Source organism: Rhopilema esculentum, chromosome 12 (assembly GCF_057945365.1).
Source record: "Rhopilema esculentum isolate cy_ngs chromosome 12, ASM5794536v1, whole genome shotgun sequence".
NCBI classification, from domain to species: Eukaryota; Metazoa; Cnidaria; class Scyphozoa; order Rhizostomeae; family Rhizostomatidae; genus Rhopilema; species Rhopilema esculentum.
In genome coordinates, this window is record NC_142826.1 from 4,533,646 (window position 1) to 4,558,543 (window position 24,898).

Genomic DNA, 24,898 nt, shown 5'->3' on the forward strand with positions numbered 1-24,898 from the left:
CATATATTAAAAATAATTTCTCTAAATTGAACGTCAGAGCTAACAAATGGCCTGACTTGTAAATAGTTTTACATAAATGGATGTGCGTGTTATTTTCATAAGCTGCAAATAACGAGTCCAGTGTATAGGGTATAACCACAGTAAAACTAAGTGATAACTTGTGAGTTTCATTTCTTTGTATAGTTTATATAATATTTTTCACTAGATATAGGAAGCGACACAAATGATCAACGTGAAGAAAAGAGGCAAAGAAAAATTCACCTTCTCCGGTTCCAACCTTGTCAATCATGTATTGATAGACATGGAATGTAAATATCATATTGGAATTCTGTCTTTCACTTGGATCCTCCGCTGGGTCCGGATCAGTTTGTTCATGGGCCGGTTTGGTTCTCGCAGTGATTGCCGCGTCGAAGTAGAAGGAGGCTTTCTCTGCAGAAGGCGCTCTCAGTTCAGTGAAATCTGCAAACTACAAAATATGAAGATTTAATTAACCATAGAATAGATGTAGAATAAAATCAACGAAAATGTAAGCAATCATGAATGAATCAAGTGAAGTTATAATATTCAGGAACAATGTCGAAAACATTTCTTTTGCTGAGATGCACAAATATATTTTCAGTTTCTAGCAGAGAATGTATTTTTCAACATCGGTTAGGTTATAGCTAGATTTGGGAACAGCAGAAATCAAAGTCCAAAACTGCGATCATTTAAACTCATTATCTATCTATTCAATTTGTTATTCAGCAAGGTATGGTTTTTTTGGTCACATGGTATAACGAGGATACATTGAAATCTCAATCTCAAAATGACTTTGAAAATAAACAAAACCCATCGTTCAATGAAAAAGACAGAAACTCCGAGAGGTCTGGTATTTACCTGAACTGGTCCTGTTCGTTCTCTTTGGAGGTACAAACTTGGTGACGTACTACAATTATTCATACTGCCAGTATCTATAAGGAAGGAAATCATATTGAAATTTGAAATAAATTAGAAATATGAAAATTTAATCAACAAATGGAAAGCAGGTCTGGTTTTTTTGTTATTCAAGTCTACATAAAGTTATAATTTGAAAAATAACTACAGGTTAATGGAATGAAATTGATACATAACACTTTTGACATATGTATTTTAAGGGTAATGTAAAGGAGTTTTTGCCAAAAATAAAAAGTAGAAACTTTGACTATGTATAAATAATAAAATAATTGAATATAAATGGTCACTATTCAGGTCTGGAGCTAAGTGGCCCCATTATAACTTATGCAATACTACATTTATTCAAAAAGAAATTTCAGAAAGAAAAAAATGCTTTCTGATTTTTTACCTGCTTACCAAAATACTCGCAATTCATTGGTTGGAAAATAATTTTCTTAAACATTCCAATTAAGGAAGGTTCAAAAAGAAAACTTAAGCTGATTAAATACCTTGCTCGAGAAGAAGATCTTTGAGGTTCTCTGATTTGCCAACAATCTCAACGGCGGATACCCTCACCGAGAATCTCGCACCAGTCCTGTATGTTAAATTTCACATTGCATGATACATAACTAAAAAACATTCACTTGCTTTGACATAACAAGTTGAAATAAGCAAAGCAGATTAAGTTTTTTTTAGAAAGTGCTGACAAAGTAATTTGCTAAATACAACATGTATAAGCTATAATTCCTTATTCAAAAGGTAAAAATGACGAAGAAAATTGATGCTGATTCAGACAGCCAGTGACAATGATACTACATCAAAATGTTTCTTAAAGTCTCCAAACGATATATTTTTATATAGATGCATATGAATATATAATAAATATTATATCGAAATTTGTCTTTGGATACTTCCGTAGCACAGTGCTCAATACGTTAGCACGTAGAGCGTGATATATCATAGAGTTGAAGAAAATAAGACTACATGGTTTATGTCTACAAACATGTTTCGTGTTAAATATTATATATATATATATATAAATAGATTTGTCAGAAAATAAGGTGGCCTAGTCTATAAATATATAAATAGAAATATAGATATAACATGGAATGAGTTTCAGAAGGTATACAAAATATAAAATGAAGGTATACAAAATTTGTATATCATGGAAAGATACAAAAAGACTTGGCTATTGTAAAAACGCATTTTTAGCCATAAAACACTCCTTAAGAAGCAGAGAATTGGCACAAAAGTTCAGTCAACATCCAAATTTTGGCCAATTTTCATTCAGAGTTCACTGTGGCCAATATGTTAGTCAGTTGATGAATATTTAATGAAAAAAAGTCTGTGAAGATAGCTCTACCTTTCCTTCTTGTCTTCGATAAGCTGATACAGCCAAGAAATTGCACATGGTATAACTCCCATGCTTTCGGCGTTCTCATCTGACCCAATCATCGTAGTTGATTTTCCTTCAAAAAATATTTAATTGATTAGATTTCAGTAGCTCACGTAGCTAATTGTCCTTAATTGACTCAAAAATGCTACCTAACGCTATGAAATGGTCAGCTTAGAAGAAATAAACAATAGAATTTGAATTCATGACAGATGTGCCGTTAAAAAACAGGACTTTTTCCACAGACAAAAAGCGGTAGAACATAAAAAATTGGATTCCAAACATAGCAGTTAGCAGAATTCTGAACTCAAGATATATGCACTTAGCAGGATTCTGACATGATGCAAATTAGACTTAAATAAGGGGATTCATATCCTTGTGTGTCTGGCTGCTAAATTACTTTTAGAATGCTTTTTGGGAAATCAATGTTCTGCAAAAGAAGTGACGTATTATGATTGACAGGAAAACTCACCCAGGTTAGGGTGGCCATAAGCAAGAACAGCTGCATCGTCTCCATGGTTAACAACTGTATGCAGAAGGTCTACCAGGGAAGAGCAACAGATCTCTGGCTGGAAAGCAAGTTATAAAACATAAGAACGACGACGAAGTCTAATAAAAGCAGGAAGAATTTGAAAATTCTATAGAGAGCGTGTTCGAAGTATCAACTTTTGGATTTTTTGTGAAGTTGGCATAATGGAAGATTATGGAGGGAAAATTAGCTGATATTTTTACTAAAGATTCTCATTATCAGGAATCGAATAATTCAATGGTCTGCAAAATCAAAATTTCAGCTGTCTTTAACTATTTTTGTAACAGCTGGTGTCAAATCACCCGAATCTAGAAATCGTAATTATTACTTTTATATAAGGTTTTAAGACTTATATTTTTTTGCCGTCACTACTCTGTCATACTCAGATATCGTGAAACGTTGCAGTTTCGGATAATTTCTAAATAAAAAGTCCTAAACTACTGGGGTGCTTTCGATTTTTCTGGGCTGCTAATTGAATATGATGAGCATGACGTCCACTCAGTCATCTTTCGTATGTGCAAAATGTCTTAAATGGATAAACCCGTGACATAAACCAACGTCTGTGAATGTCTCATAAGCAACCCACGGAATCTTTTTTTAATTAGTTGGGAAATTGTCTCGAACGTTTGTTAAATCGCTGGAAATTCCGACAAAATGATAATAAATTCAAACGCTTACGAGAATCAAGTTCCATTTAGATAATCTTGCAATAAATTGAAAAGGTTTACAAGCTAGGGCATTTCTTTCTCTAAGATATAGAGTACCGACATAGAATTTATTATGTGCTGTAAATACGAATTTTATTTATTTTCATCAAGAAAGTAAATATACGGGAGAATATTTTGAATATCATCACATCGAATTCTATTATTGTTTTCAAACACGTAGCAAAGGTCCTTGGAATGCAGCAACATGCAGATGGGAACCGGGTCAAATTAAAACAGTTGAATTTAACACCGAAAAAGAATAATGGCGAATAAAAGCATGTTTACTCATTTGTAAAACAAACTTCTGTTCTTTAAGCTTTTTCAAAAGTTTTTCGAATGTTAAGCTACATTAATTGATTCAAGATAATCACTGCTTCGATGCGACATTCAGAGCTAAGTTATCTTCACAAAAAACAATTTGCACAAAAAACTAGCAGATGTTCGACCAATCGATGGCACTGGCATTTTGGTACTATATTTTTGGAATAAAGTTAGTGTATCCCAATATTCTATCAAAAGTGCTCCTCCAAATCGAGAGCGTAGAAATATTAGTGACTTTCTCTAGGGTTTTGAAGCTGATTCTGAAAATATTCTTAGATTATTAATGGTGCGAGGAAAAGAAATTTTCTCAAAGCTAAAAGAGTAAGCAGCATGCAGCCTAGAATCAAAATTGATATAAAGGCTTTCAATAAAAGGGATTTATGTCAGGAATCCGGGTATGGAAATCCTTCTCAAAATCCAGATATTGTAATTTAATGCAATTATCGGCAAACAGTATTCTAAGAGAAAAGTTTCTGGTGGAAGAAAAAGATTGAAGGCAATATTGTGAGTATTGAAACACTGTGTAAATATTAAAACGATAATGCTTTATGCAGTGCAACAACGGAAATAGAGCGAAATAAGGAAGGCTGATTCAAGGAACAATATCTAATTTGGTTATTCGCTTCGTTATCGTCAGAGAGCGCAATCAATGCGACGCAATATAAAAATATCATGTGGATATGAATGAATGTAGAAGGCTGTTTTATTTACTGAAATTTAGGACATTTCATGGTAGTCATAAAGATCTTATAACCTTGGAATTTTCACCCACAAAGAGCGATTGTATATTGTGAGCAAAGACATTATTTGCCTCTACAAAGAAATTAAAAGTTTATGGTTTACTATCTTTTATCGCATTTCACTTAATATCCTTTCGGTATAATTTTTCATTTCATAGACTTTTTAATAAACATAATAATTATTTCAAAATCCACTTACGTAGCTAACTTAAAATTTCAAATCTTTAAGCAGTTTGAAACTACAAACACTGCATTAAATACAAAAACAACGAAAAAATTCACTTTAAAAGCTAGAATTAAGGGACCCTTGAAAAGAACGGAAAAAGCTTTCGAGCCAATGTTATTAAAAGCAAAGTGAAAATATGACTATATTCTAGTAGGTAATTTTTCCAGTTCATTTCAAGGGTTGGGAGCCGTGAAGAGCAGTAGTTATGTTTGAGGGGATACCTCCCCTTGTTATCAAACCAATGAGAAATTAGAGGACATTAGAATTTATATTAGACCAATGGAAATATTGGAAGGTGGTCATTCAGATTGTGAAAGAGCTTAATAAAAAAGACCCCGCACCAAGAAAATGTAATGGTAAACCGATGACATCTAGGGGCAAGTATCTCTTGGAGGTATCATTTTTAGCTTTCACACTGTTGATGACTGGTTCATGAAATTAGCAAGTCATCTCTAGTTCCATGCAGTGATTCTCTCCTCGTATAAATCTATCTAGGTCCTTAACTTTGGAAAACCCTGATCTCTCTAACCGCGGTCCCCGGTATGGAGAATTCTTTTGTTTTTTAACAATTATACGAGTAACTCATCACTCGGATAAAAAACATAAATAAAACATATTGGGTACCTTAAAACAGGAAATAACTTAAATTCTATTTTTTGAAATATTGACTTTGGGAATGTTTACAAGATCAATCCACTTAGCTGGTGACGACTCATATGAACTTAAAGCATAAGTTATTCCTTCGACATTGCGTATAATTTTTAATTTTATTTGGAATAGGTTGAATAAACAAAAATCATATTTTGTAAACGATCGTCATGTTGGTATGATCTTTTGTTAGGGAAGAATCTTGTGTAAAACATCAAAGAAAGGCGCAGCAATTTTTCAAATTGACTGTTTTTATAGTTACGTATATTGAATCTTTAAATAAAAAAGTTTTTAAAATATAATTAAAAGCGGGATTAAACGATTTCCTGTTATATTTTTCAGTCTCATACAAGGAATTTTGTTGGTTTTTGAGTTTTTGAGCGGTTTTAAGCAAATTTAGCGTTGATTTCGTAAAAAATTTGGTATTTGTAATCTTGATATGAGGTTTCGAATTTTCGGTTGAGTCTCAATCAAGACTTTGGTCTCAATTCAAATGAAAATTATCTTTCGGTAGAAAACAAGAACGTCCTTGTATACATAGCCACAAAGACAGCCTTGGGCATAGCACAGCAAACCGTACCAAATTGTTCCCAGGACTAAGTCTTTATATTAAAAATCTAATTGATTTTTGGTCTAATTTTCTTCTTTTATCATAATTTGTTTAAGCTCGTTGAAACAAAAAAAAAATAGAAAATTAAACAATGTCTATTGGGAGGAAAATGAGATCATAACTATTTCAAAGTCTGCAGGAAAATTGGTAGCAAAACTCGGATTCCCTGCTTTTTAAACAAACTTTTGAAGACACGTCCCTTTTCTCGAGAAATTACTGCTCTTAATAACAAAAAACTGAGCAGATTCATAGAGTTATAAAAATCATAAGATAATTAATACTCCCAAACATGAAATAAATCATTCTTGACATAAATATGCAGACAAGCGGACCAGGCACAAAGATAAAACTTCCATTAGTCCCGAAAGCATCTTAGGGGGAAAATTAATAATTTCAAAAGCATACTGATAAGAAATACCTTTGATGAATTCGAATCAAACATGGCATCAAATGGATAAAGCTTTGCCTCTCTTCCAAGACGAGGTGACATTCCATATGATTCAGTCCGCCTATCTATGAGGGATGCCTGCTTCTTTTTTGGGTCGAATTTTATGCACGAAGTACTGCTGGTTTCGTCAAATTCAGATACATTCAAAATTACCTTGATCTGTGGTAGAATAAAGAGTTTGTATTTAGTTTAGACAAGAGCAATTCTAAATAGTTACGAAGAAAAGGTGATTTAATTTGCTGCTCTTGCAATGCTACGCTCCCACAATGAAGTCAGCTATTGTTCAACCTTTTAAATGTGATTGCACATTGATCGTGCGTAAAAGATATCATGAATGCCTATAAAATTATTATCAATGTCAAGATTTCCAGCCTATCAAGACAGTATGGACACGATTGATCATTGACACAATGAAATTTATCATTGACAAGCAATAGTTTTATGTCTATATTTATTCTGGAAAATATCACAACGTTAGCGAAAATGCAAGAAAAAAACTTATATTTTCATTTTTGATTGAAAACTCGAAGTGGTACTCAAGCATTTTAAAAGAAGACTGATGATACCCATGACACGAAGGGAGAGTACACTTAACGGCTTTGAGCATGTTGAAGCAAGCTGATAAACAACCCTTGATGCAGTTGATCCTAGTTTTGCATAAACTGATGATAACGACGATCTTATGATCCATTTTACGAGTCGCCAGATTTAGAAAAAAGCGCAGACAAAGAGCTTGCGGCACTGAAGACTACGTTTTATCAGATTACTGTAATCAGGATTGGCTATGAATAATTTAGAAGAAGAAGCAGCTATAATCCAAAAGACTTTTATCGCACTTGTACATCACAACAAGAGCGATGTAACAGACTGATCTTGGCATCATAGAAGAAAGTCTTGAGGTACTGTGACAATACAACTACAATATAGGAGAGATGCTTGCAGAGGATCATCAAAGGATGTTCTTGCATGCTGATATCTTATTAAGAATGTTGGTAGAGAGAGCGAAAATAATATTATATGTATCGAGGAGAGGGGATGCTAGAAGAGAAAAGAAGATAAAAGTTTTTAACAATGGAGCCCTTATGAGGGGGGGGGGGGGTGTTTGGTGCTAGAAGACGTATGGCAAGAAAAATAGGGAAAGAAGTGTTTAAGATTGGACGTGCAAAAGAAAGGACTGGACATCAGAGAAAAGGGGGCAAAGAAAGGGAGGAATAGCGAATGAAAGGAAGGATGAACGGGAAAGAATGGCAGGGTAAAAGGTAGGAAGGGGCAAAGAAGAGGAGAAGAACCGTTTAGAGACTAAATGGACAAGATAAAAAACAGAGCAATGAGTGTTAGTGAGTAATAGATGCAAATGGGAAAAGGATAAAATGACCCAAAATTGTCGACTTCTTAAATAAATAAAGAACAGCTAGGAAAAAAATCTTACTAGCAACAGGATTCTAACAACAAGACGTTTTAACTTGGTTCATATTCATTTTAAATTTATTTTACAGCTTAAGGATAATAGATTTACAATGTTGATTTGTCGTTGATGATACCAACGCTGATGAGCGGTTTCCGAAATCTAAATACAGGTTTAATGTTTCTTTGATGTTCTCACGATCCCTATTATCAAATGGAATGTGACGAAATCCTATTCTCATTGCGATTTTAGACACGGTGTGAAACTTTTTGCTCTTCTTTCTACGATTTGTCCAGTGATCAGACTGGGATTACTGTGCTTAATAATGAAAACAAAGTAATTTAATCTTTGTACATCGATTGTTAGTCATTAGAAATCTTTAAATCTGTCTCAACGACAAGCCTACCAAGGAAACGATAGAAAGCAAAGCGTTTTAAAAAAGATATGATTACAAAAGGTCACCAAGAAAACTGACCAAATAATTCCAAGAGCTATATGGTCCATAAATATGAAAACTTTTGGCACATATAATTCCAAAACAACAAGATCAGCAAAGCTAAAATTTCGTAAGAACATAGTATCAAGACGTAATATTTTTTCAAATTTTAAGAAATCGTCATAGAACAAGGGGTCAGAGAATTTAGAAATTAAAACCTTGAGGCTCTAATGATAGTTGAGAGCAAAATGATTCTGTATAAGACCAAACTGTACAGGTCTGTGATTGAGAACAAGGCTAGCGAATAAAGCATTTGACGACATGATTCTCGTTGAACATGCACACGCATAGTGGCACTATATGGAAGCATGGATTGAGAAAGGTTTATATCAGGACAGTTAAGTACCTAGAAATACACGCACACACCTACACGAATGACGAGCTGACGGTTAGGCCATTCTGTCTTGTCCGGCAAAACTGGCGCTTAAGCTCTCCTTTCAGGAAAAGGACCAAGAACCTATGTTCGTAGTATTCTCATAGAGCCAATGCCATTGCAAACGGTATCTTGTCCTTGTCAAAAACGAACAAGGATGGTTCTTCGAGCTCCAAACATATGAGAGGAGAATTTCTTGAAAACTTAGCTGTTGTAAAATTGCGTGCTAATAAATAGATAAATCACATCACCTTTCCATTTGTTTCACCACATTTCTTCACCGTTTGCTTGAATAGTGACGGCGGGGCTTGGGGTGGGCATCGCATGATCAGGTCAGAGAAATTCGTTGCGAAGCAGCATTGCTCCTGAGTTGAGGTTGAGCATGCATCGGAGTCTCTGCCTTTGCGTCTTGATTTTCGTTGTCGTCGTTTCGATGACAAACTCAGCCTCTGTGCAGCCCTGTAACAAAAGAAGTCATTTACTTTCATTGTTATGAGGATACTGCCAAGCTCGAGGCCAAGCAAGCGCCAAAGAGAGGCCCATCAAACAAGCATAACATTTTGAAAATAACACCATTATTTGAATTTGAGAAATTACGCGTTAGAATAGGTACGAATAAGATACTGTGACAATTTGTTTGAACTGACATTCTCATGCTCCCAAACTTTGGAACCGCACCACTGTTGTGGAGCTTTGACCAAGTTTTTAACTAACTGCATAACCGTAAATAGAGCTCGCCGAAAGGCATGTACCAGGACTTTACATAATACAGGGTCTTGTTTGAGGCACACAGAAGAATGAAATTAAGAGAGCCATAAAATGTAAACAAGTTAAAAAAGCCCTTTGAAAAGAAGTAGTTCATAAAAAATTGATTATAAATCGGTTGAAACCGTGAAAAGATTAGTTAGCCTTCCATTTATTACTAGTAAATCATATCAGCAAAAAGCTAGACACATATTGTGACTTTTTATGGCTTGTTAAAATCATAAAAATTGATCCTTAGACGTGGAGTTTTTTCCCCAAACCAATATAAACTGGTCAATTAGGAGCTACTCTTTCGAGTTTCACGGTTAGCTAGAGTATTGACAACAGTGTCTTGTCATAGCCTTGAAATTATTCACAGGGAAAAGGAGAGGAATTTTCTCTGACAAAACACCTGAAGCATAAAATGTAACGTTTGGATACAAGGACGCTACTAACCCATTAAATAATGCAAGAATTTCCCCTGGGGAAATTTTTTTCTCAAATCGAATTACATTCCCAAGTTCTGAATCTCCTTTCTTTTAATACTGAATTTTATTTAATTTCTTTTCAAATAATATTGGAAATTTGATTGAATTTATGACTGAATTTCAGTTCAAAAACTCGCCGAAAACAAGGTACCCAAACAGGGATGCAGTACTGGGGGGCTCAGGAGGGCTTAGCCCCCTTTGTCAATGCCAAAAATTAGCCAAAAATTACCACTTTTATGTTGTTTTAGAAACATTATGTGTAAAAACCCACCACCCTCCCCTCCCTTGTTATTTTGATAGCACTATATCACTGTACCCAAACATATTGATGTCGTAGTTTCATTAAGCCTGATAAGGTGAAACACCACAAGATTATGTCCTTAAAAACTTACACAACGTCCAATCCTTTACTAATAACGAGATTTCTTGACAATATATGGAAGAAGTCTGGAACGAGTCAAAGAAACAAGATTCGATGGACTGTCTGACAACTATTAAAGTGTATGTGTGTTTTTGTGGAGTGCAGTGTCTTTAGTTAAGATGTGCACGATTAACATATTGTATAATGATAGTAAGCTAATATAAAGTTTTGATTACTGTAAGAAAAAATGATAAAGAGACATATTCAGGTCGAAAACCCTTATATTAACAACAAAGGGGATCTTGGCAAACAAATCTTGCAAGGAATTCCATTCCTTTTGCGATCTTTGAAACTTCTTAATTTCAAATCAATCAGAATCAAATCCATCTTAAGCAAATAATCTTACGTTTTGTCAATATTGAAGCTTCTTTCAGTCATCATGCGGCTAAAGTGTTAAGTTAATGAAAACTATATTAGATGCTTTGATAGACACCATTCATCATACTTCAAAATTAAAAGAAGAAGATCAGGGAATTGGGAGAGGGCAAGCAAGGCTGTATTTAATACCCCTGAATTTAAAGAAAATGAAAAGCATGCAAACAGTACAATAGCAAAGGCTGAGAAATCTTAGTGGTTTTCCCATCAGAACTCTTACGTAATTATGAACAGGATATTTTCAAAATCCGATGGAATATAGTTCTTAAATCCTTCATCATATTGAGGAAAAAAAATCAGGTTCAGCATTATTACTTTCTCTGCATAGTAAGCATTGTTGGTACTGGTGAGCCGTTTCGTCTAAATTTGATGCTATCAATCGGCAGGATTCCCCGACAAACGATGCTAGAGGAACCTGCCTCCTCGCGTCCTCAAATGCCCCCCTGTTGTCGATAGATGGTGCATTAAAATCCTCAAAAAAGCATTTGACCCTAAGTTTCTTGGTTTTGCAAAAAGGGGGTATGGGGTCGTTATCTTCTTCCTTAACGCAAGAAACCCTTCTTACAGTTCTAGTGATGACAAAAGTGTCAAGAGAAAAATTAAGAGGAGAGACTAGAGAGTGCTGTTAAGACTGTCGAAAATTATCACTTTTCATTAATTTTTTGACAGGCTTGCCCTAAGAAACGAGTCATCATCATGTTTAACAACAATATTGCTGTTGAGAGGTGCTTCCCTTGCTTTAATAACATTCCTATATGACCCTCCACAGAAACGTCCGAAACATCTACATGATTATCAACGGTGATGGTAAACGAAAGCAGAAATGACAAGTTAACAATGTACGAAAATATTCACAAAAAATACCGACTAGTTTTTGCTTTATCTTGAAACGTTAAGAAGAAATGAACCTGTTTGCAAGCCAAATCCTTTTCCGGAGAATTGTATCATTACATTAAGCATTTCTTTAAAAGAGGGACTCAGCTATGGTGAACACCTGTTGGTCACAAAAGGGCGGTTATGCTCTTTGATAGCATTTTTATGTACAATTTCGTCTCATCCTATTACAAGATATGGCATCGTATTTACATAGTCTCCAAAGCTGCTCCAACTTTAGTAAACTAATTTTTTATGAAGGAAACTTGCTATACCAGACGATTAAAAGGGCATTCTGAAAAAGTTCAAAAACTTTAGTTATCGCGGCAAAAGTTTAACTGTCAGTTTTTTTCTAAAAAAAAGAAGAACTCCAAAATTTTGGGAATTCCTTTAAAAGGTTTAACTGGTGGGCATAAAATTTTGACCAAAACAATACAAGTTCCCCAAAAGCCTACAAATTCTTTGCGATTTACACCAAAAAATTTTTTTTCTTCTTAACAAAACAAAATACTAACATATTTGACCCCAAACATTGACATTATTAACATCGAAATTAACAAATGCCCACGAAAAACGATAGCGTAAAATGATAAAATGATGGTTCAAAGGAGATTAGTATCATTTTAGCATAAAATTTTCAGAATTTGTGAAACTATGATCTTTCCTTGTACATAAGCAAATGTCTGTTTTCATGGATGTTTGAGTCACGAAACTGCGATTTTTCCCTTCGGATATTGATCAAGAAATCGAAAGCCATAATCGATTACCATTAATCAAAATTCTAATAATCTAGGATTAAAATGGCAGCATGTTCAGTGTTTTCGTACAATTCTTCTATCAGTTGCCAAGATAACATAAACTTATTCCTTTAAAGGTACAGTGTTTCCATCGATACATCAACCAAATCAATAAAATAATATGAGAAATTACAAAGCTCTTAGTGTAGAAAATTACAGATCAAACCTTGCTGGGTCGAGATAAAACCAACTTTTAATTTTCAAATCGGCGATCGGATCGACTTCCATAGTCATCAACGAACTCCGGCCAACAAAAATATGAATCTTTAGTGACTACGGCGCTTGGAACCTCCACGATGTTCCGTGCATATCCCAAAATAAACTCGTTGAATATGATCCTAATTAATGTGAGTTTCATTGGAGTTGTCCTTGATTGGACTTGATGAAGTGTCTGGTCTTACACACTGATGCTTGAAATCGGCTCGATCCAACCGTGGTTACGTCATAAACAAATGCTTGCTTCGAACACAAAGCATCTGCTTTGGACTTACATTCGACCATTGAAAGCCGGTCGATAACAGTGTCACGACATTAATAGATAAGCACAAAGCAACAATCAATTGAGTATAAGGGGGCTCGAGCTCGCATTGAATTGGAATATAATCTATCAAGTCAGCGGGTTTCTTGGGGCTTATCACTTATGTACTTTATTCGCTGGTAGTTCCAAAACGTTCTTCACTGCAACATTATAACTTTGAGATTCTTGGGATAAAAAATTCAATTCCATATTCTATACATCCATACATCCATTCTTAGTAAATTGACAACATGCACCGTATAAATTTGAATCATAGAACCAAGTAAAATCAAAAAATATTCAGCGAATAAAAGTTCATCCCAAATGTTACTGGCACCACAGTAAGCCAACGTTAAAAAACATACGAAATTTTTTGACGTCATTATCGTTTAATCAGGCTACAGCCGTTCATGAATTTTTATTTCAATTTTGAAGATTTCTTTAAAAAAGGCTTGGGAAAAATCTCAGACTACCTGTTATGGAAGGCGAATTTTCTTGCAAACCTTACAGCATTACAATCATCGGCAATTAGGTATGGCAGCAAGGTGGCAGGTTCCTTCTGAATAATGTGCATAGAAATGGAGTCGTCTGTTCCGAATAAAAACGAGTCAACAGAAAGAAATCTTGTGAAAAGTTAGCTTTGTCTTTCAATTTAATATGCGATGTATTCGGTGTTTTTGTGATGTTTGCAACAGCTCTTTGTCAATATTATGATTGTGAAATTTAGTCTCATTAGTTCAATAGCGATTTTCCTTTTTGCTTTGAGAGGCTAGTCAACTCAATTAAGAGATTAGGCCACGGCAGAGGTGTGAGCGAACAAGCGATCATGCTTCGAAACACGTGCACACTAACGAAAAAGAACTTCAAGCAAACAAACTATAAAAACTTCAGAAAGTATGAATAGAATAAAACAATTATATATTCACTAATGCGCTTGTGAAAAGCAAAATATGTTGCTTTGTTTTTGAAGCAAAGTGTGGTTGGAATAGCCGAAAGAGCGTTTCGTTTAAAAGCTTTGGAATTATCTGTAATCTTGGTAATGAGAAAAAACCATGTGGGTATTTCCATAAATTTTAATTCACGATGAGCATTGGTTAGAGCCAACTTAGTTTTTAGCCAAATAGCAGTTGGAAAGGCTCCTTTGGTTTCAACAATGTATATAGCTCTTGATGAAAGCTGTATCAAAATTGTCTAAAACATACTGTTTTAACGTCGTTTAGCGTTGCAACTGGACAAATGATTTAATCTCAAAAGATGGATATCTCCTCACAAATAGGCAGGAAAAGTTTCTCAATCTAACAAAACAATATTATAAATTCAGAAAAAACTCTAAACAGTTGAGCCTGCAATGTATTTAGAGAGGAGAATAAAAAGGTAGATAAATCCATAGAGATGGATATATCAAAGTAGGTCCCAGGTCCCCTTAAGGATAGAGACCGTATACACACATGCTGGGTTACACGACGCCATCCTGATATTGGGCTGTTTAGTCATGTTTACCACACAAGCATGAATGAATTTACCCTTTTTTGCCTTTTTCCCCAGTGATCGACATTGTGCGGAGTATGCGGAGTACCCTGAGTATCAGAGCCATATAAAATCAAGCACAGAATTAGAAGATAGGAGGAGAAAAGCGGAGGGGCTTCTTGCTGAGCAGAATGATAGAACGAACATGAAAGTGGCTTTTAGTGACATGAAAGGCTTTTTTGCCAATGACTCAAGCTGTAAACACGTAATGTGAGACATGGCCACCTATGGACATAATCATATGCAGCAAGATGAATGGAAAAGAAAAACTGGTGACACACTAGCACGTTTTTTGGAGAGTCAATGGTTCCTTGTCCTGTTTACTAGAATGTCGTGATCGACGGGCGAGGGAACTTTTTGCCACGCATACGTGAAAACGTGACTCAGTCAAAGGATAATTAAACTCAGCAAAGCAATCCACATCCAGAAAACACAGTGGATTAAACGATTGCTTTTGCAACAAGGCAGGCACGCGATTAACAAAAAGATCGCCTGCAAAGGTGCTGCGGTATGACATCATGACTCAGATTAGCCAAGAAAAAAAAGTTTTTTAAAAAAATTAAGTAGATAGTCTTAATAATACAATTTATCTCAGAAATTTTTTGTATCTTGAAAATTGCACGAGAGTTTCTTAAAAAGAAAGTCGTTGATTGTTTTCCTAAAAATGAATGGGATTTTCAAACGTCTAAAGTTCGAACGCCTTTCGAAACATCATAACATAGACTGAAACCATATAGAAAAAGCCAAGGAAAATTCCAGCTAACCAAACAAGGCAAACAGGTTTTATAAACATTCAAGATGGAAAAGGCATCGTCAAGCACACCACACCGATTTTCAACAAGTTGACTGTATCTTGTTTATACATGTTTAAGAATAAAGTAACTGTTGTGATCTCCGGTTCTCATTTTGAGTGCTTCTTTATAGCACTGAGTTGTACATTTGGTGGATGCCATAGGCCTATATCCACTAATGGTGGCCAGCCGTTCCACTGTTGGTGGCAGCAGGAAAACTGAACATTCGCTAGTAGCTTCAAACCTATGTCATGATTCTATAACGCCAATTCAACGTCACTACAACTTTTCCTTTTTGAGCTTGGTGTAACATTACATTCGAACCAAAAAGTAAGCAGTTATACTTATTCCCGCTTTGGCACGCATGTGACCTAAAATGTCATTTTATAAAAAGTGATCTAACTATCAGGTACATTCTCGGTTCTTTCTAGGGCGAGAAAATAGTAATCAAAGTCACAAACTTAATGACCAAAGCTCTAAACATAATGAAGTGTGAACAGAATACTAGCAGTTTCACGTAGCAGTGAATTCTCAGCAACAAATTTTCGCTTTCGTTAGCATTGTCTTCTGAAACGGAAGAAGGCCTCAGATTTTGGAGCCGATCATCTCTGAATATCATCATCTCTTTCTACATCAACCTCAATATCATCATCATCATCATCATCATCATCAACCGCCAACCATCTCAACCAGAAAAAAAAACCAAAAGAAAATGTAGCGAGTAGAAGCTGGAAAAGAGTTTCTTCAATTAAGGACAAAGAAAGCAAGATGACAGCCCTAGTATCTTAGAAAGGAAATACATTTCAGTTTAATTATTCATTGTTTTGAAGACCTAAAACAGGCTAGCATTAGTAGAGCAAATATGGCAAAGGAAATTGCCTAATTATTAAGCTCTTATAAAGCGGGGAATTAAGCTCTAATAAAGAACCCCAATGAGTTCCACAACCAGCGGATTTTCCAGAACCTATCGTAGGGCGAGCTAATGTTGAAGCAGATCTACTTTCAAGGCGCATAACTGTTTTGCTAAACTCTAAAGACGCTACAGCAGGTTTGGCGAGACGTAGATAAGAAGATTTAAACGATTTCACGATATCTTGAAATGAAAAACTAAGCTGGTTTTCGCTTTAAGGTTATAATGGGTCCTTTTACCGCCAACTTGAAGAATCTCGTTTTCGGATTATTTGCTAATTCTCGTATTGGCTAGGCTTCGAGCATATGTTTACAACCACGTCACAAATGTATTAGAAACTTCCATAGATCACATTTAGCAAAATACATATAGCAACGAAGAATTGGAAAGCAAAAAAGCAAGTAACGACCAAACAAAGATTTGATGAAACTCGTATCAAGATAAAGATATAGGTGAGCTAGGAAAAGATATAGGAAACGTGAACACGTGAAGGTGCAACGTATGTAGAGCCCGTGCAAATAACAATTCATTGGGTATCTAAATATCGGCCATGGACATTAAAACGCCTTTTATTACGAGGGAGGCCAAGGCATGGAAATGGTGATGGAAACAGTAATAAAGGCAAACAAAGTTGGGATGATCTAAGAAACGTTGAACGGGACTCTCAGACCCATTGAAATTTCGATTTCAGTCACTGCAAACCCTATCGTTACCCCCTCAACCTCAATCATCTGCCCCTTATTCCTACTCAAAAAACCTGCAGATGAGAACTTGACAGCCTTTCTCGAGAAATCGTTACCGGAACCTGGTATTTGCTCTGCAAATTGAATTTTGAACCACGTTCGGAGCGACAAACCCGGACTGAAGATGCAGAATCCTACGAAAAATGCGGATTTATCCACCATTCGGCAATTATCCCATTAAAGACCCTCATTTAATGGTAATTTTCATAGTAAGATCTTCATCAAACATGAAAAATCATCGGCAAGACCTTTCGTCTTCAAGGTAACTTTGACGAACAAAGAAACTAGAAGGAAATGCCTTCGGAATGAGGAAACCATGTATTCTACAGCAATGTTAAAAATGAAATGAGATTGGCATTGGATGAATGATGCATCGCATTGATGCTAGAAGAGGTGTCGACCGCCCATCCTTAGGGCATTGTTTAGTGGAAAAGGGAGGAAGAGGAGTTTAAAAGGAACGGTATATGGGGCAGACACTGCTGCTGTTATTACGGTGTTTTGTTACCAACAGATTTAATTACGGTTAGTAATATATTCGCAGGCAACACTCTTTGCGGATATTATAAGATGGTTAAGCATATCAATTAGGGAGCCCTAGCCATAACAAAAACAAAATGAAGTGGATCGAAACAGCTGAATTGGTGCGGTTGCACTTGACACCACTGGCTATCAATCGGAGATAATTGCAATCCGTCAGGAAAACATAAAGTTTGATGAACAGCCAATGATCGCATACCAGTGGCACAGACGCAAACAAAAGTGATTGTTTATTGGCTTAAGTCGTTATAAATGACGCAATGAAAATCGAGTGTATTCCCGCGCTGAAATATGATTGTGTCTCATATAATGTGAGACGTAAATTGGATTTTAAAAGGAATATTGACATTTACAAAACTTCGCTTTAAAATTTGTTATGGCTTTCTACAATATAATATCGAAAGAGCAAATTACCTCATAAAAAAGGATGCGGCGGATGAAGACGAGGTTGCGTCGGAAGGAGATTCTTCTATCGCATCGCAGCTTGTTTTGATTTCGCTCTCAGATAGCTGCGAATTGAAAGCAACTAAATTTTCAGCATCTATCGCTTTTGAATATGATTTGGCAGATTCACCAAGTCTTGGCCATTCAAACGAATAGGTTTGAGTAGTTGTGGCTTTTGTAACAGAAAAATTCCTGGGCAAGCTCGCGGTCTGCATCTCTTTTGGTGTTGTGATCGGCGCCAAAGCTTGCATTAGCAATGAATCAAGATCCTTCTCACAGGCCTTGCATTCAAGGGAACCTTTGTCTCGGTCTTTGGTTTTGTGAACGGCCTGAAGCACAGCGAAAATTGTTGGAGTTAGCTCATCTACCTGGGAAGGAGAGATAAAAATGAAAGTTATAGGATGCACTCTAAAAGAGACCAGTAGATCAAAAATAATGTTTTAACAGTATAAGACATGCACTGGGTACCAGAGCCACAAAATTCCGAGTACATGATTAGAAAACTAAGCAAAAAGTGGAAGAGCGTCTATCTACTCCTTCTTCTCAGAAAAACGCTCATCCGCCTCTCCACTCCTATCTTCTATTTCCGCGCTTTAATTTATGTGGCTCTGGTACCCAGGGTATATCAGGGGAAAAACCATCTCACAATGTGTGATTCAATCTACTATATATGAATTTACTTGAAATCAAGAGTGCGCAGAAAGTACATCGAATAGAAAAACTAGCGACTTGCGCGACGATAGTTGATTGCGAAGTAATTAGTGCGGAGGCGCCTATAAGTGTAGTATCTTCTATTCCAGCGCATCTCTGTGCGTTCGCTGAAATTAAAACGCTTAAAAATAAAACGCCGAATGATGCATAGGTTCCTGGATAATAAAAGGAATAATTCTAATAATGCCTCTTGATCTAGCTTCATAAAAGCAGCGCGAAATATTAGCATCTACCCAATATATTATAAAGCAAATGTTATCAAAACTGATTAAATATTTTTCCGTTTTATGATTGTATACATATTTGAAGTGTGTAAAGAACAGGATTTAACTCTATAGCTAAAACTATGTTAAGAAAAAACAAGCGAAGTCGTCAAAAAACCAAAAGCAAAGAATTTACACTTTTTAGTTCAAAGAATAAATGAATTAACATTATGAATCGTGATAGAAAAAACAATTAAAAATGTGGTGTTTGTATAACGATATTTTTCGATAAAAAATAGAAAGCACAATTCAAGATGGCCTATGTATACCTGTAACCAACACGATACTTGTGTGATCTGACAACTTGCGAAGAGAAGTAAGCACGAGCATAGTTGATACATCAAGATGATTTAATAGAGAGCGACCACGGATATGACTTGCCGGTAACTTAACCAACATATCAATGTTGCCAACCGCGAGATTATTACCAAATGGCTTTGTAATGCGATCATAAACGACACGAAGGTCGGCCAAAAAGTTAAGCAACAGTTTTAGCAGGGCTCAGTTTAATTTTATATGTGGTTTTGTCTGACTAGGAAGTAGATAAATCTTTGACAAAATATGGCTTTTCAAGCATGCACATGATGTTTTAACCAGCGTTTAATGACTTAATAAGACAGCTCAAAATGACAGTCTCTAATTACGTCATCATTGCTTCATGGACTCAGTTCGTTATCGTCATCAAAGTGAATTCTTAGCGATGACTTGGTGTCGAAGTAGAATAAAATCAGAGACAGACTGCTGTTTTTGAGATTCAGTTCCTGGGCCAGGAAATCTACCCGTTTTCCGATGTAGAAACATGATAGATTTGACCTGCCAAAAAAGGCACATTGGTCTTAATTTTTGAATAATCATAAATTTCCTACATGAATGTATTGAATTGCGATGTTCGAGTAAAAAAGCATAAAAATAATAATAATAATACGAATATTTCAACAGGATAAAAGCTTCAACAAGAATATTGCTGATTTCAATGCCTGTCCTGCTTAAAAGAAAAGAAAAGAACATTACTGCTATGCTTCATCTTATGTATATGGATGCATATCGGTAAAAAATGATAAATTTTGAGCAAAGATTAGACGAAGATGTGAAGAAGAATCCATATGCCATACAATTAGAGGTACACCTATTCCTTCTTGGTTTGTTTTTACATGTGAGTATTTCTGCACCGCTACCTGAAATGTTGATGATTTTATAAAGGTTGTTTCCGGTGGCATTTTGACAGTTCTTTTCTGAACAACTTATATAGCAGGATAAAGCAGATTAACAGGAAGGTAGCTTGCAGCAGATGTTGGCAATGGAGCTTAGAAATAATTGAGAAAAAGCAAATTACGATGTTGATAAATGCCTCTCGAAACAGCTTCAAAAGCAACTTACTGCTTTACAAGTATCGTGTGTCAAACACCATGTTCACGTCAAACAAGTCCTCTCCAAAATGCGAATCGCAGTTACAAGTTAGAGTATGTTCGCAGTACCGCCAACCCTTTCTGTCTTCAAACGAATTATTAAGATATTGTATAGACATCTGCAACAATTTCCATTTGATGCGAATGGGAACATCCATTATACAAACTCATAAAATCAAATGTTCAGGGAGCATGACCTCTGCTAGACCATGGCAATGCAACCCACATTCAATTGACACAATCCAACAGGAAAAGCTAACCACACGAGGCGTAAGCTGAATGGCGGCAGCTCGCTATGATGCATTATGAAAACAAACGATTGGCTAAGCCTTATAGATGGGTGATCATTTTTCGATTTTAGGCACGATAAAATGAAACTAGTTAACGGAATTTAGCGCAATTGTCGATGCATCAAAGTGCCCCAGTTATGTCGGAATGGTTTTGCAAGAAGATTGCCAAGTCATGATGCCTGCAAGAAGATTGTGGACTCATGCTGAGTTGCTAATTGTGTGTCTTTGAGAAGAGAATCAGACGTATTACATATCTCTGGTCCTTTTACAATGCAATGAAGTGGAGAGCCATTTAGACTAAACCAGCTACCACTGCTCTTTATTCCATGAGACATAACCAAGTGGATCTCCAGTTGTATCAGTTATTTGCGCAAGTTCCAGGTGGCAGCCAGGGAGACAAACATTCAACATGTGATATGATAAGGGTGAAGAAGGAAACACATATGTTGTCAAAACAATTCTGCGACTTTATTCGCACATTTTATTTGAGAAGAAGCCAAGCTCAGTATTAGTATTCAGTTTCTTATATTTTATTGATTTAAATTCTTATTTTATCTTAAAGTTTTTTCAAATACAAAATACTTATAAAGTACTTTTTAGAAACGCAAAAATATAACTTAAGATAACTTGAAAGCAACTCTTTATCATTTGAAACGAGACAGGAAATATGTTTTAAATTTTCGAAAACAATCATTACCGTACCATGGTTCTTAAGGTTGAGGGTGGGTCGGTACTGTATTTTTCTTATTTTTTCATCATCTTAATGCTCCGTTTCTTTAAGGCAGTTTCTTATGAAACAAAATTTTTGTAGAGGAAGAAAGCAACTGAGATTGATGTATACAAAAACAGGCAAGAAAGTAATGCAGAAATTACAAACTAAATTGAGAACAAAAAGTGGCTTGGTTGTTTACTTTCAGCAGAACAAGAAATTTGACTTGTTTGCTGTTAAGCTCAACATGTTAAGAAGTTTGTTGCGAGAAACTATGCATGAAATCTCGTGTTAATGTTTCTTGTTGCTGTTCCACCTGCCGCAATGTGTTAATATCGACAAATCGACATAATATACAAAGCATTACACTTATGTCAGATACCTGTTAGCGTAGTTATGTGAAATTGAAGTTCCAGATATCCAAGATTCCCTTGTCCTAAATTTCTAAACATCCCAAATCCAAATATCCTCAATAGATAAGAGAGAAACTGCTTTTCGTTGAAGTAAAAAATTTAAGGATTGCGGATTTATAAAATATATGATTATCGCTAAGGGTCAAATACAACGAATATAAATCTTTAATAAGAACCTACTTAGCATTTGGTCCCAAAAAAGCACACACTGTCGCTTGACAACCAAAAATCAGACAACCTTTGCAAACGAGAACAAGTCTTTCTATTTATCAAGAGAATCAAAATTCAATCTTAAACCCGTAAGTTTTGTTGCAAAGAACACAATGACAAAAGAAAAAGGATGTTAAGTTACTAACAGAATTAACAGTAAGATTTTCATAAAAGCATAGGTAGAACTAAGGGGATGTGGAATTCTAAAGCAGAGCTGCGAATATGATATGGATAAGTATGCTGGGTAATCAATCCTTATCGCTTTCGGTAGAATTCTAGCCAATAACGCCGAGAGTGTGGTCAAGTTTGGCAAAAAACTATAGATTTTACGGCAGACACTGTGTAGCTAGTGCTGACTTAGTGTCGCTCTTTGTCTTTACGAAACAAAGATTCACTAGCCCCAAGGAATCTGCGAAAATACTAACAATAATTTGCCAGAGTTACTTACGCTCAATCTACAAGACTGTGAACAGCAATTAAGAGACTGAAAAGACCTATTTCGAGGACAGTTTGTTTTTCAATCTGACTGGAATTATATGGAAATCTAGTTTGCTAAGCCAATGTCATACAAGTCTTCAGGCAACGGTTGGCCATTTGTTTAGTGTCAGTTTAAAAAAGATCTGTCGACCTTGTTCACTATGTTTCCGCAGACACGCAAGAACCTTTCAAATAAGCATTATTACTTCTGCATTCAAAGGAAAAGTAACAAGAAGAATGAAATTAAAGAGTTGGGTCAGTTGAAGAGCAGATTATTATTAGTAAATAATTAAGCCGTTACTGTGAAATGATGTATAAGAATTAATAAGAGTGGTGAACAAAATTGAAAATTTGGGATGATTTACAAGAACAATCGGCAGGAGACCTCAAATTAGGCCCTCTGAAGAGACTTCCAACACAAGCCGGCTATTGCACTGTGACAATCGGCGTCTTAGCAGCGAAGCAAGATAGATACATCAGCGTAGCGTGCGATCCTTTATCTGAGCATTCAAGATCCTAATAACGCGATGATTAAATCGAGCTTTATTTTAAGGGTACAAGGAACTAACTATTTATGAGCAGATTGTTGCTTTGCACCTTTCCCCGCCAAAATTTTTGTGTCTCGCATCCAATCGAGGTTGGATTACGACAGTTAAAAACAATATATCCAAATCTAACGAGCTCGAGCGGCAATTTTCACGTGCCATACATCTGAAATTCTTACTGACGGTATATTTTGCTCTTTCATACAGGCAAGGGTACCGGCATAAAAAAAACAAAACAAAATATTAGCTCAATTACTAAACAAGCGAAGCAAATGGTCTTTTGCACAGTACATCCACCGGCTAAGCAGTATGCGCGAGGCAATAAAACCTGCATTGCCAATATTGCCTCATAGATTGGCTATTTGTCCAAAGATATCAATCTACAAAGCCTGTAATCAATATTAGTTGCACGAAATCAGGCAAGTCTTGGCCATTCAATGCGAAGTCCTCATTCAAAGTTGAAAACACGTATACTTTAGTAGAACTTGAGCCGTATAACTAAGAAAATTGGAGTTTAAACTTCATACGTTCAACCATACATACCAGTTCACAGCAGTGGAGAGCTTGAATGAGATTTTTTGGTTGAGAAAGACTGAACTTAAATAATATCAAGGATCCTTCCAATATTCCCATATATATCCGATGCATTTCTCTCCTATAAAAGCGTCACGGCCTAAACTTTCAGCTGAGCGACGACACTTCTACAAATATCTATAATTTACATACATTTTATGTCTCAACGACTGAATTCAATAAAATCAAACCATGGATTTAGACTAAGAAACCCTTTGAAAATCACGAGGCAGCATATCTAACGCACAAATCTCTAACTGTGGAGCGAAAGAAAATAAAGCAAATAGCTACCTGATTTGTCACAAATTTGGAGTAAAGTATTCTCCGCGAAAAGTCTCAGAGTAAGGAAAAAATCAAATCGTCTTTGCATTTTATCCTTCTGATCGTCTGCCTGCGTAACGTAATATTAAAAGAAAATCTGGGAGGAGTTATGATTGAATCAGTACCCGCCAGGTGGACAGGAATCTGTGACGTGAAACTGATTTGCTACCGCACGCATCTGCCCAAAATCGACTATTTAATCACCTTCACCAATGCAATTCTTGTGTAGAAAGAGTAAAGTGTCATCCATAAATCTTGAAATCTTCAGCATGAGGCATTTAGAAATGCTACAGATGCAATATGTTTCGCATTGCAAAAGCATTACAATTTTCTAGCAGGTGTCCAAAACTTTGATTAATTCATTAGAATCTCACGTTTTGCTTGGTGTTCATGCAGAAACTCATGTGGAAATGCATACAAAAATTTTGGAAAAGGTTTTAATCGCTCTATGCTTGAAGACCAAAGTGCTTCCAGCTTAAAAAAGGATGGAAATCAGGATCAGAATCTGAAGGAGAAAGCAAGGGTGTGGCCGCTCCAAGCCTAAAAAATGATGGAAATCAGGATCAGAATCTGGAAGAAAAGGAAGGGTGTGGCCACAAACATAAATGTTTGAGGAGAGAATCATCAAGGAAAGCAACCACATAATTGCATGCCATCGCAGATACTGGTACCTCTGTATCAATTAGGCACTAAGAATGCTAATTTAATTTGACTAACTCTGTTTAATTGTTTTATTATTTTGAGGTATAAGATGCAGATATACTAAAAGTGTCTTGGCTGAAGACAAATTCAAACAGATCGAAGTTGGCGAATTTCAATATCTATCATATTTTTTGGCAGCTTTGAGACTCTAATTTTCTCGCCAGGGTTTCTCCTAAACAAAGTTAGGAAATAAAACACATTAAAACCCCTTTCTCTAATGTGGCTATACTGGGGTGGATCAAGAGGCAGATTTTGGGAGGGTGTTGCAGTGGAAGGTGCAGTTTAACGCACATTATAAAAAAA

At 35.8% G+C, this 24,898-nt stretch overlaps 1 protein-coding gene across 14 annotated transcripts in view; it reads right to left on the reverse strand.

Annotated features, from left to right (window-relative positions):
- Positions 1–24,898, reverse strand: part of LOC135681616 (uncharacterized) — a 128,265-nt gene that overhangs the window by 32,634 nt on the left and 70,733 nt on the right. For 11 of the 14 annotated variants that reach the window (XR_010515627.2, XM_065196176.2, XM_065196170.2 and 8 more), the window contains 8 exons: positions 17,946–18,343; positions 9,060–9,267; positions 6,505–6,693; positions 2,778–2,874; positions 2,276–2,381; positions 1,422–1,507; positions 877–950; positions 262–466 (listed from right to left, as the gene is read on the reverse strand). Coding sequence is in view for 13 of the 14 variants with exons in the window: in XM_065196176.2 (XP_065052248.1) it covers positions 262–466; positions 877–950; positions 1,422–1,507; positions 2,276–2,381; positions 2,778–2,874; positions 6,505–6,693; positions 9,060–9,267; positions 17,946–18,343 (1,363 nt within the window). In the remaining variant the exon portion in view is untranslated. Of the gene's footprint in view, positions 1–261; positions 467–876; positions 951–1,421; positions 1,508–2,275; positions 2,382–2,777; positions 2,875–6,504; positions 6,694–9,059; positions 9,268–12,672; positions 14,266–17,945; positions 18,344–19,218; positions 19,898–20,326; positions 20,460–24,898 lie in introns of those variants that run through there. The other 3 variants (XM_065196181.2, XM_065196178.2, XM_065196184.2) reach the window with 3 other exon arrangements.